The sequence below is a fragment of the Gouania willdenowi genome, chromosome 19 (assembly GCF_900634775.1).
Source record: "Gouania willdenowi chromosome 19, fGouWil2.1, whole genome shotgun sequence".
Lineage (NCBI taxonomy): Eukaryota > Metazoa > Chordata > Actinopteri > Blenniiformes > Gobiesocidae > Gouania > Gouania willdenowi.
This window is the reverse complement of record NC_041062.1, coordinates 13,934,163-13,947,818: the sequence shown is the minus strand read 5'-3', so window position 1 is coordinate 13,947,818 and position 13,656 is coordinate 13,934,163. Positions and strand designations below refer to the sequence as shown.

General features: G+C 38.6%; 1 protein-coding gene across 1 annotated transcript in view; it reads right to left on the bottom strand.

The window, feature by feature from the left end:
- nrg3b (neuregulin 3b) overlaps positions 1-13,656 on the bottom strand; it is a 230,417-nt gene that overhangs the window by 27,174 nt on the left and 189,587 nt on the right. The window contains exon 5 of the mRNA XM_028477084.1: positions 8,652-8,678. Coding sequence (XP_028332885.1) covers positions 8,652-8,678 — 27 coding nt within the window. The remainder of the gene's footprint in view (positions 1-8,651; positions 8,679-13,656) is intronic.

The window sequence follows — 13,656 nt, the reverse complement described above, 5'->3', positions numbered from 1 at the left end:
TGAAGTGTGTGATAATCATTTGGTTCAGACAAACCCAGCAGGCAACACCACTGGACTCTCTGCGCAGCGTGGGCCACCCGAGAGTGTGGCGTGCGAGTGCGTCACCATTGAGAGACTGATGGCGACAGGGAATTAGTAGCAAATGAATGCTTCCTGAGCTTCATGTCAGACCTGTGCACATCAGCAGCAGTGGCCTTGAGTTACCAGCAGCTGGGGACAAGTAGCAGTTGATCTCGGCAGATATGTGAGCGACTGAGCAGCCGGATTGCACTGCTGCTGCACAACAAACCGTGTGTCAGACAATAGCAACTGGGAGCCCGAAGGCCACATGTGGCCCTCATTGTAATTCCTCAGAAATCTACATAGCATGCACCTTTATCCTCTGTCCAGAAGGTATACTGACTGAGAGTACTATTAAGTCTTTACACTGGCTCCCAGTCAGCCTCAGAATAGATTTTAAAGTTCTGCTGCTGGTGTATTAATCTGTGAATGGGTTTGGTCCAGAATACATCAGTGACATGTTAGTCAGGTATGAACCCAGCAGGTCTCTCAGATCTGTAGACGCATCAGATAGTGAAGCCCAGAGTTTACGGTAAACATGGTGATGCTGCTTTTAGTTGTTATGCTGCAAAGAAGTGGAACAAAGTCAGCATCTAAAGTGAACATTTTGAAATCAAAATAAAGGCACTGTTTTTCTCTACTGCGTATGATTGAGAGGGAGATTTTTAATGTTTTTTACTGCTGATTTAATTTTCTTATTGCTTTTTAAACTGTTAAATGTTTTCTGTTGCACTTTTTAATCATGTAAAGCGCATTGAATTGCCTTGTGTACGAAATGCACTATACAAATACATTGGCCTTGCCTTTTTTCTGTGACATAGATGGAGTGGCTGTCACGCAAAGTGAAATTTATTACCTGAAGTTAAATATTAAAAACTAAATAAAGCCCTAACTTTAAGGTGTTTTAAAAGATGGGATGTAAAACTTTTTGGGATATGTACATTTTTGACTTGTTTTTTTTTTGTATGACTTTATTTGCAATGGTGCGTTTAAACTAAACCCCAAGGTATTGGCTGACTTGCCTTGATTATAGGCGGAGCTTCTGGAGCATTTAAGAAAGGCCCAATCCATACTATAAAATTTGAATGTATTAGCTGGGCTTCAACTCATAGAAGGCAGTCAGTCTTACATTTTTACAACCAAAGTTAAATAGGCAGTGGCTATCCGTACGGTTGCCATGTCAATATACCAACATTCTATCCGTACGCAGCGACCCTATTTGGCCAGTTTAGGTCACGTGATTGGTCAGTCATTGGCCAGTTTAGGTCGACTAAGACTAAACCTTACCCTAATCCTAACCCTAAAAATTGTTGCGATATTGGGTTATAACCTAAACCTAACCCTAACCCTAAGACTCGACATTCTTGTACTTTGGTAAATGTACCAATAGCACTGGGGGTTGTCCGTGCGGCAACCGTACAAATAGACACTTTCATTTAAATACTATGACTAAAATTTCAAGAGTGGATTATTTATAATAATCCTGACATCAATATTTTTGTTACACCTTAGCCTCCAAAGAACAGTCCCAATAGTTGTTAATTTAACGCACATATTTTGGGTTTTTTCCAATTACTCTTAATCAAGTAAAAACATACTTGAAATAAATGACTAGATGTTTAAAGGGTCCTTCCTTGCTACTACTGAAGTCATTCAAAAACAAACTTGGAAATTTCCTTCAAATTGGATTTCATCACTTTGACAACTGCAGCAGATACAAGTGCTTGAAAGCTTCCCTAAATCTCGCTTGTTGACCTTTTAAAACCCGTCTGTAGTTTGTAACGTTTTCAGCAGAGAACTGTCTTAAAAGATCATCCTGTTCTTTACTCATCTGCTCAAGACAACAGTCAATTTCTCACCTGTGCCAAATAAAGCAACAGTTTAACCCTTAAAACCAAAGTACAATGAAATGCAATCAAACTTGTTTGCACTTAGCTTTACATCTGCCGCATCATCTGATTTGTAAAGCTGGTAAAGTAGGAAGAGACTGGGTTCAAATTGAGGGGAAACCCTTTTTAATGTCAGAAGCCTTCAGGCTAAGCCTAATATCTGAGCACACCCTAGGGTGATAAAGAGCGTACATGTGGATAGATTCTGCCCACTCAGCATCTATGTACAAAAAAAAAGAGGAATTTATTTGAATAAATGAGATGCTGCGATAATGTCTCTGATCACGTTTTGAACAGCTACTACAAAACTGACAGTAATTTATGTCTTGTGAATAAATGGCTCATACAGCCTTATGCTGTTTTTGTGATGCACAATAAGTAGAAGTTATCTTAAGAAGTTTGTAAGCAGTTAGTTAGATATGGAGCAAAAACAATAGCATATGAATTAGGAACTGTTTCATATTAAAAGAACATAATTTTTTGGTCGAGAGGTGTCAGAGGAGGAGAGAGAACAAAATGAAAGATGGACAGTGTGGTCAAGTGTTTTGTATATCCTTGAGTGTCTGCTCCAATCCAATCCAGGATATTACACCAGCATCTTTTCAACATGCAGGTCAAGTTTTCAATATTAAAGAGTACATGTATAAGCCAAAGTGGGGGTTGGTTGCATTCGTCGGTAAGGTGAATGGACGATAACCACATGTGGGGTGACAGCTTTCTTTGGCAAAGTAAATGTAATTTTAGCTATTGTGAGTAGGTAAAGCCGGGAACGTCAGGTCTCCCCAGGTTTGAAAATGAGTTTTGGGGATCTTTAAGAGACCCTGGCCTGAAGACCGAAGACTGCGCCTTGAAGTGTAGGAGCACAACGAATCGGCGATATACTGAGGTGCCTGACCATGCAATGCATGGAAAGTCAGGACTAAAATTTGAAACTCGATGCGAAATTTGACTGGAAGCCAATGAAGACTTGATAAAATGGGGGGTAATGTGTGCTGTTCTGGGTGCACCGGTCAAAAGTTTGGCAGCAGCATTTTGTACAATCTGAAATCTGTTTAGAGTCAACCTATTGAAACAAGTGAAAACAGAATTACAATAATACATGCAAGACGAGATGAACAAGTGGATGATCATTTCGTGATTAGATTTTGACAACAAATTCCTCACTTTAGAGATATTTCTCAGGTGATAAAAACAGTTTTTGTTCAGTTGACAACAGTGACCCTCCAAATACATAGACTGATTAAACACAACCCCAAGATCTGTGTTTTTCACAGACGAGCCCAGAGCACCAAGGGAGTTCTTGATCAAAGGGATCTTTTTTATCAGGAGCAATGATCAGAGTTTCCGTTTTGTTAGAATTCATCTCAAGATAATTCGAAGACGACCAGTTCTTGATGCAAGATAAACATTCCAAGAACACAGATAAAAAGTGAAACTCTGAGTCATTGAAGGAGCAGTACAACTGAATAGCATTTGCATAGAAATACTATTTTCAAAACCACGGATCAACCAACCAAGAGGCGTCAGGCACAACAAAAACAGAGCCTCAGAGCAGAGCCCTGGGCAACTCCACATGACAGGTTGGACACATTAGACATTACATTGTTGACAGCAACATTGAAATTTCTTCCATTTATATATGAAGAAAACCACCAGAAAACCCCATCTCAGATTTGAGACAGTCAATCAATATACCGTGATCGACAGTATCAAAGGCAGATGTCAATTTGAGTAAAACCAAAACCGTGTAGTGACCAGAGTCAGCGGCCATCATCACGTCATTGGAAACTTTCACATGAGCAGTTTCAGTGGCGTAGATTGCCTTAAAGCCAGATTGATATTTATTACAAAAATCATGCTTTTCCAAAATTGAAGTTACAGTAGCTCTTCAGCCACCACTTCTTCCATGATTTTTGACCTGAAGGGAAGTTTTGATATTGGGCAGTAATTTTTAGGCTCCACCTAATCGAGATGAGACTTTTTAAGAATGGATTCACCACAGCATGCTAAAAGAAGCTGGGGACCGAGCCAGATTTAAGTGAAAGGCTTATCAATTTTACCACCAAAGGCCTGACAACATCAAAAACTTTTAAGAACAGGGGAGTAGGTACAATGTCTACAAGGCTCAATGAGGGTTTCATCTTGCTCACTAAAAGCTGAATATCCTGGAGGCTGACAGGAGTGAAGGAGGACCATGAGCGCACAGGGACTGATGAAGTGCATAAGCTAGTATCAGTCCTTCAAGGAAGGACTTTCAAGCCCTAATGTCTTGCACTTTTTTACAACAAACATGGACTATTACTCCATGTCATGGAAGATTCCATTAAATTTTAAAGGGGAACTGATGCTCGATCAGTTTAAAAAAATTGAGGTGGTCTATCTCTCATCATTATCTCTTCATATTTCAAGAAAGTGTCTATTTGTATGGTTGCCATATGGACAACCCCTGGTGCTATTGGTACGGCTACCGAAGTACACGTACGTAGCATCTTAGGGTTAGGTTATAGCCCAATATCGCAACAATTTTTAGGGTTAGGGTAAGTTTTGGTCTTAGTCACGCTACCTAAACTGGCCAATGACTGACCTATCACGTGACCAGCTGGCCAAATAGAGGCGCTGCGTACAGATAGAATGTCGGTATATTGATACGACAACCGTACGGATATCCACTGCCATATTTTAAATAGTCAAAATTTTATAAATATCAGTCATTATGAACCGAGATATGAACAAGTTATGCCTGGTTTGTTCCTCAATTACCCCATCCAGTTTCATCCAAATCAGATCAGGATTGCACATTTCATTGTGATGTTTGAAGCCCATATATATGGACCTACTGTATGGTTATTAATGACAATAGAAATTTCTTCTGAACCTTTGAAGTGTGAATGATCATGGTACCATGATATGGATCACTGATCCACATAAGGATCAGATAAGATATGGCACTTGCAGAGATTTGTTTATTTTATTTGTTTCAACTCAATACAAATATATATAAAAAAAAAAAATGAAATTGTCATATCCAGAGTAAGTTTTCCCAGAGTTCAAGTAAAAAAAGTTTTCTCTACTGAAATGTTCATGGTTTTTTTCTTGCCATTTCTAAAATATTGTACCGTTATGAGCTCATTATCATTTATCTCATCGTATTGTGACATCTATCGTCCCAACCCTAGGTACTGCTGCACGGAGAGGCCTTGATGACAACATTTTGACTCTTCACTGAAGAACTACCGGACTGAAAAAGCTTCAATCTGCACATCAGAACTAAGGTACCATTTTATTTTATTGCTTTTCGCAATGAGTTTTAGGTTCCAACCAACACTCCCAAGCATTACATCAGATGTGCAATGGACCTTTGGTTCATTTCAATACTTCAAAGTGTTTTTAAGGTTGCTTGCTTTTGTGTGTGTGTGTGTGTGTGTGTATTTTTTTGAAGGAGTGGGCCACTGCTTTTATTATTTTAAGTCAATGTTTATTTACTGTTCAAAGCTGTGATGTGAGCAAATGTATCCCAAGAGCTTAGAAAAAGACAATTAGTCACTGTGTAGGCTATTTAATTTCAAAGCTTCGGACTGTGACAGATGGTAATTTTGTTTTAAAATATGAAAATATACATACAGTATATACAAACGGCACATATATGCAATATTTGGAAGTAATGACCAACATACAGCCTTTCCTTATTGTATTGGGGATGGAGGGGATAATGGTTGTTGAAATGGTTTAATATTTGACATTTTTTTAATAAGTTTCATGCAGGTTTGCTACAGTTTGATACAGTTTTCTATATTTTTAGCCTACCTGCAATTATTCAAACTCCAAATACAGGGGCCAAATACAGACCAGTTTGACCTTTAATGGGTCACAGATTTCAGAAGGGAAAAAGAGCAAATTCAACATTAATGTGCCCTAGTTTGCACAAATGATTGTGAGTATATCAGTCTCTGCATGATCTTCACTCAACTCTCCCTGATTTAGGGAATTTGGGGAAGTTGAATAATTTGAGGAAATTTAGTTAAAAATGATTTTTTTTGTGTGTGTTTGGAGGGTCTGAGATAGATGGAATTCACAAAATGCTTCCTTTTTGTTTCCTATCATTTTTACTTTTTCGACATGCCAAATTTGATGCTCTAACCGGCCGGATTTGGCCTCCGGGTCTTGAGTTTGACACGTGACCTACACGTTGCTTCAGAGTATGTCACATTTACTGTATAGTTGAGATCATTCACACCATGTGGACCATGTACATCTATCTTTTTTTTTTTCATTCTCACTTGTATTGATCTGAAATTTGAGATCCCTGGACAGGTCAACAATCTATCACAGACCAATCTCTACTAGACTGACAATCACAAGGACACACACACACAGTCTCTCCTATGGTCAATTTAGTGTCTAAAAAATGTTTGCCACCCATGTTATACCAACATGAAGATCAGTCCTATACATTCAGGGAGATTTGCTCAGAATTAAATGGATACAGAAGCTCATCCAGTGGAGAGGCCGCGTCTCTTACCTCTGCTTCACCGAGCAAACCCGTGTGAAATAATCTCTCAATGGCTGCTCACTTGAAATACATAGGGAAAATATATCCCCACTGCTGCATCATTGTGCTCATGTGGAGCACCAGCTGACACAAGCCTCTGCCTTTTTTTTATGATGGATGAAACCATCTTTTCCTCAAGCTGAACATAAAACGCCTATTCCCCAAAGCTCTGCTGAATGGCTGCACTTGAAAGCTGATATGTGGCCAATGAATGAGGCCGTTACAGGAATCCTATGTCTAATGCCACAGAGGAATTTATGGAAAAGGACAAAGGAGCATGTTGGGAAAGAAGAACAGAGTGAAAACCTCTTAATTGTAGCAAGCTGTTCATATTATGCTGAGGAGGGAGGGGGAGGGAGGGATCTGAGAGTTGCGGACTGCACCTTTAAGCTAGAAGGCTATAAACGTTATTAATGAAATTAATGATTGAATTCAGTGCAGAATTGCTAAATCTGCCTCTTCATTTCTGCAACATTTCAGTTCCCGATTACATTTAAATTCCTTTCTTTCTTGCCTGACGAGCACAAAATGGGCAAACCTGTCAATGGAACAAAGCTGAACCAGGCCAATAATTCAAACTAAGTCTAAACTCTGCACTTCGACTTCTGTTCCTTATGTTGTCAAATTAGGCTCTGTATTCTGAGTAGCTGTCACAAACAAAATATTTGACCTATACTAAAGTGTGCATACACGGTGTTAACCTCGCTCCCATTAACTGTGCTCCTGTCTGTCATCTGTCCGCATATTTATTGATCAATCTTATTCTCATTTCCTCTATTGCATCGGTCTGCCTGCAGGAGCATTCTTTTACTAATATCACCGTATTAAAACCAGTCAACTGAAGAAAGCTGTGTATTGGGCCGACTTCTTGATTTAAAGCGTCATCTTCTTCCTGCTATTTCCTGTGTTTGATAGCGGCATGCAAAGCCATGATAATAAAAAATAGTGTATGTAATGTTGCTTTCAAAAAATATGATAAAAAATGAAAGTTAAAAAAAAGGGTAACACTTTACAATAAGGGTCCCTTAATTAACGTTAAGGCATTAATAAACACTAATCAACAGTGTTATAATTATCATTATAATGTATTAACTAATATAGTATTAGTACTAATATATAGTATTATAGTGAATTAATAAGCAGTTAATTAATGGTTACATAAACATACCTGTCAAGTAACCCGTTTTGGCTGCGAAACTCCCATATTTTACTCTTCTTTCCCGCCATCTTCCCGTATTAGTATTTTCCCATAAGTATCCCGTATTTTAATGTAATAATAATTAAAAGATGCCTTACTAAACTTGAACGCCGTCACTAGCCTCGCGAGAACTGCCACCTGAAATGGCCTGAGTGGCAGTTCTCGCAAGATTAGTGCTGACAGCGTCAACAAACCCGGAAACAACTCAGAAAAGAGATGATGAATGAAGACGTGCCGGTGAAAAAAAACAAATAACTCATGTAAATATGTTGTAAAATGTGACACAGAGTTTATCTTCCCTAAAGAGCAGCAGGATGGGACACAGTTACACATTCTGTTAGATTAATAACTGAGATTTTAGCGTCTACCACAACGAAAGGAACAACGTAAGTTACCATGAAAAATCAGCCAATCACAAGCGCCACAAATATACACTTCTTTAAAAAAGTGTTAAAGAATGTAAAAATTTGCAACATGAGTGAGCAAGAGAAATTGTAAGAAAATATGTAATAAAATAAAATGTTAATGTCTAACTTAAAGACATGAAACGTGAAATTAACAGTAAATATGCAACAAAATGGAATTAAAATAATTGACTTTGTTTTCCTACAGTAACATATTAGATTAAACAAATAATCAAAACTCTAAATAATTAGTAGAAATGTAATGTGCGTAAATGTGCAGCTGTTTGTCTTTGCCCTGCAGTGGTTACATCACTCCTTTATGACTGTCCTGGTCGCCATGCAGACAAAAGACACCTAATTTGCCGCCACCGTGTTTCCTTGGCAACCGTCTCACAAATGTATTTATTTTTTTTCCAAGGTGAGCAACCTTGCTGTACGGCACGAACCGTGTCTACTACGGGATTGTGCAGTTTTCATATTTCATATGCATGCAGTGTTTCACAGACACAAGTCGCCGAGATGATTGAAAGGCCAATGAAAATGTGTCTTACCCATGAACTCGATTCCAAGTTCGTCCGCTGAGAAGAAAAGGGTCACCACAGGGGACGAGACGGGGGGAGAGAGAGAGAAAACAGTTAGAATATTACTCACCTTTTTCACTCAAAATCAACCTTAAGTAGAAGAACAACTTTATTCTCTGGTTGGATTACGACTAGACAGCTTTCACAGACAGGATTTCTCCTTTGCACCATAACGGGAAAAGCAACCGCACACACACTCTGGATACCTCGTCATGATTTCTGTCTCAATTCACACAGCTTCACTTGGTTTTTCATATGAAGAGAGAAAAACAACAAAGATATGAAGGTTAAGAGGATTAAAGAAAGGCTCATGGAAATGGCAAACACAACATGAGCAAAAAAAAAGAGTTAAAAACATCATATCATGTGGTCTTATGACACTGACTGCTTTGCACAGGTCTTTTTCCATTGATTTGAGCCTCAGGCACTGCAGTAATTGTCCTCCACTGTCTCCAAGCAAAATATATTCTAATGCTGTTCGCTTTCATACTTGTCAGACATATGCACCCACAGAGTGTGTATACCCTTGTCTGGATGTCTTCGTTTCGTGTGCACGCACACACACACACACACACACTGAGCCTTTCTTCAGAGTTAAGACTTTTCCCACAATCCCAGTGCTGCGAAAACAGATAAAAATTGAGCATTTTTGTTCTCTACTTCCTGACAGTGCCCTGTTTTTTTAAATTTTTTTTTTATGTCCCTATAATGTAATCGTATTCAAAATGAAAAAGACACTCTCACTTGTAATTGCTTTTCTGACAGAGGTGGTCTGAGTTTTAAATAGAGTTTGACTCGCCATACTCTCACAGATTGTGGTGTGTGTACTTGGAAAAAACCCCAAAAACAAAACATGAAAGTAGGAAAATAACGATTTTCATCCTATTAAAAAAAAAAAAAAGTCAGTCAATCTTCAGGTTTGGTTTGACACAAAGTTAAAATGTCCAAAAAAAATTCATATGAGCTCATGATGCCTAAATGTTTTTGACAATTGGATAAATATTAAGCAGTAGCTATCCGTACGGTTGCCGTATCAATATATCGACGTTCTATCCGTACGCAGCGCCTCTATTTGCCCAGTTTAGGTTGCGTGACTAAGACTAAACCTTAACCTAAACCTAACCCTAAAAACTGTTGCGATATTGGGTTATTGTAACCTAACCCTAAACCTAAGATGCTACGTACGTGTACTTCGGTAACCGTACCAATAGCACCGGGGGTTGTCCGTACGGCAACCATACAGACACTTTCTAAATAATACACCCCACGATTCTGGAAAGGATCAAGCGCGTTAGAAAATGGATGGATTATATTTTTAGTGTTATTTTTTGCTTAATTCACATGCGAATCTTAAAGTCGGGGAAAATTCCAATTTTTCGAAAAATCAAAAAATAAATAAATCAATATTTAGAAATGTTATCAATTGTAACACATAATTCAAATAAATCAAAATAGTATGTATTATAACTGTTCATTTTTTGATTAAATAAAATGCCTGCTTTTGTCAAACTCGTCAAATACTCAGCCAACTTGTTTTTCCCTGATATCTCAAGGATTATGGATATTCCTTTTATCTACTTCCTGTTTCTTCGGAATTACTGAGACCCTCATAGTGACACAATAACCATTGATTTTAACGTGAGAGCAATCAGGATTGATCAAACTAAGGCTATGTTCACACTACAGGTTAATTCAGAATATTTTTTTTTATCTCATTTTCAATTTTTCATGTCAATGTGAATAGTACAATTCCAATTTTTTTGTGATATAAATGTAATATAAATCCGATACGTATCTGATATTTTGCAAGGCGACCGCTGTCTGAAATGACGGGTCGCATTCTATCCGACCTTTACGTCATCAAAATGCGATAGCGTCATATTTCTGTGTCCCAGATGGAGCGGCAGGGGAGGGGGGGAAACCCTGATCGAGGATACAGGTAGAAAAGTAGACAGTGGGAAGAGAGAGAGTTCTTCAAATTAATGAATATCTATTATATTATAGATATTATCAGTGCCACGCACACAGGCTGAGACGAGATGCCTCCATATTTACTTCCGTAAACAGTGGGTGCCTGCGTGTGTACCTCAGGACTTGTTTTGAGCATGTGGATCACTTCAGGGTCACATTTCGTTCATACTCCAAACTGATAGAAGATGCTGATTTTTCAAAAATATCCCCATTTAGCATGAAGACCTGTGGTATGAACGTAGCTTTAATTATGTCCTTTGCTGTGATGAATTTTCAGCTGCAAGATCAAGGCCTACCCCAATTTCTTGCAAGCCTTAAAGTACCAAGGCGCAAATCGTTTCCGTGGTGACAGTCAACACTTTTCCAAACTAAATTGCTCCGAGTGTCGCAGTCGGCGCCGATGATGTCATTACGAATGTGATACGCTTCCCCCCCCCTGGCATTGACTTGTCTAGAGACATTCATAACATACGCAGCCTTCTGATTCTTTGCACTGGCAACTCAAAGCACACCCGGGATTCATTTACTGCGTCTTGTGGGAGCCTTGGAGGATACCTCTGCATCATGTCGGAAGCTTTTGGCTCGATTAACAGGAAGGAATCTGGCAGGTGGGACAGACAATGGCCTGAGTGAATCAAACCCTAATCCCCTCCTTCAGTTAGGTGAACAGAACACCGAGGAGCCAGTGTTTGTGTCCGTGTGTGTGTGTGTGTGTGTGTGTCATTGGATCTGACACTCCTAGCTTAATATCTACAGGTGATAAATAGTTCAAATTAGAAGATTGCCCTGATCCTATAGATCATTGGACTAAAACTAAAGAAATCTTTCTCCTCTAATACCTCACTAGTCCCAAAGGTGCAACTGAACACCGTTAGTAGCATCGTATAACTCACCCACACCTCCAAATGAACCTCAACTAGACCCACGCTACACGCTTTCTTTATGACCATGGCTCCAATTAGAGACCCCGCCTCCTTCTCACTGTTCACAGATATGTACAACCCCGACACCTATTCCCCACCTCATTTCCACAGCTCAGCTATGGGGTGCGTCGCAGGGAAGCACTTTATTCCTTCTTTTCCCTGGGCATCTAAGGCTGTTGAGGTTTTCCTTCTGTATAAACGTGCAAGTGAAAGTGGTTTTCAGGAATTGTTTCATTCCTCCAATCAATAACAAGTGTAAAAAAAAAAGGTAGGCTACTGTGGAGGATTAATCACTGGAAAAATAATAAAAAAAAAACGTTAAGCCTAACTTGATTTTGTGTAAAAAAAAAAATATTCGTCAAAAGTAATAGGCAAGTTTTTAAATTCACACCGGCAACTATATACAGTATAGTATGTTAATGAGATTAACCCAGTTGTGATGGATGTTAGTATGTGGATGTACGTGTATATGTTATTCCATGATTTGGCATTTGAAAGTAGGATAATCCACCAAACCCCTGGTAATCTGGGAATAAAATTAGAACGGTGTATCAAGAGATCAAAATAGGATTTTCCCTGATGTCAAGTTTTGGTTCCTGAGGGTTGTTATGACCAAATCAGTTTTGGTGTTGTGTAAATAGAAATGGAGCACTGTGTGTTTGTGTCACAGCTCTCAATGGATATTCAATACATTTGGTGGTGGGTCTGTTACCCAGAACTCTATTGCATCACGTATTATTGCCACTGTAAGCAGTTTTCCAATGTATTCTGGTTTGCTTCCAATGTAGGAAATCAATAAATGTGAGGTACAAGTAGTGAAACGGTGTTAGCTTAGCAATAGTTTAGCAGTATAAGCGAAAGAAAATAAACATTATTCATTAATTCTTCAGAAGTATTACCATCACATTTATTGAACACATCCAAGTTTAGTTTTTATATATTTATGCTCATTTTGGACATTGAAAAGGAAAATTGACATAGTTGCAAATCAAGTAAATTATTTGCTTTATTTTTTTTACTGTCTGCACATGCTGTCAAAGGTCAACACTAGAAGTTGTTTTAAGACAGCAATGCATGTTCTGTTATTGCAATTAAATGAATGTATTTTATTGAATAACTGACCATCACCTGCCCTCCCTAAGGAAGGGTAAGAAACACTTTATTAATAGGAGGATATAAAAAGAGAGGGCAGTGTTTCACCTATGTGAGGGGGGAAGGGAACAGGGGGGAGGGAGTCAGGGTAGGAACATGAGGAAAATAAGGGACACATGAACACATCCAAGTAATGGGTGACTTGTTGATTGTGTTAAAACTCAAACTAAACCCTAACCCTTCACTATTCTAGTACATTTCCATCTATACTGAGGTACACATGACCAGACCCAAGCATTGGGTGATTTCTAATAGCGGATTGCCTCTTTTTTTTTTTTTTTTTTTTCTGGCTCTGACATCTTCTCCAGGACGAGTCGTCTCTTGAGTCGTACACTAATATCTGTCTGTGTCTGACAGTTCATCTGCTCTCACACTGTCAAACTACAGGAATTGGGCTCAATTGTAAGGGATGAAGACCCAGTAACTAAAGCCCGTAGTCCGCACCTTCTTCCCAAATGCAGCAAACTATCAAAAGAAGTAAACCCTAGCGTATTTGAAATGAACTAAATAGGACAGGTTTGAATGCTGTTTTCAGGATAATCAAGAACAGTGAGCGTTCACAATACTGATGTGTTTAAAAAAAAAAAAAACATTTCAGGTTTTTACTCTTGACTTGGGGAAACTAAAAGATTCAAAATGAATGGTGAACTAAATATTTCAACGTTAATATTGTTGAGTTTTTGACATATCACACTAGAACCTAATGGAGAGCTGAACTGGATATGGCAGAGCGGAGGATGTTTGGCTAAATGTATTCTTTCAGAGGCTGCAGAGCCTTTACATGGCTGGATTTGATCCGCATTTAACATTAAATAATTTACATTGTCAACGTTTGACAAATTACCCTCAAAACCTCTTTTTGGATATTATGGAATGGGTTCTGGTAATTATAGAAACCTGGACACCACCATAGATTCATCCAAAGCCTA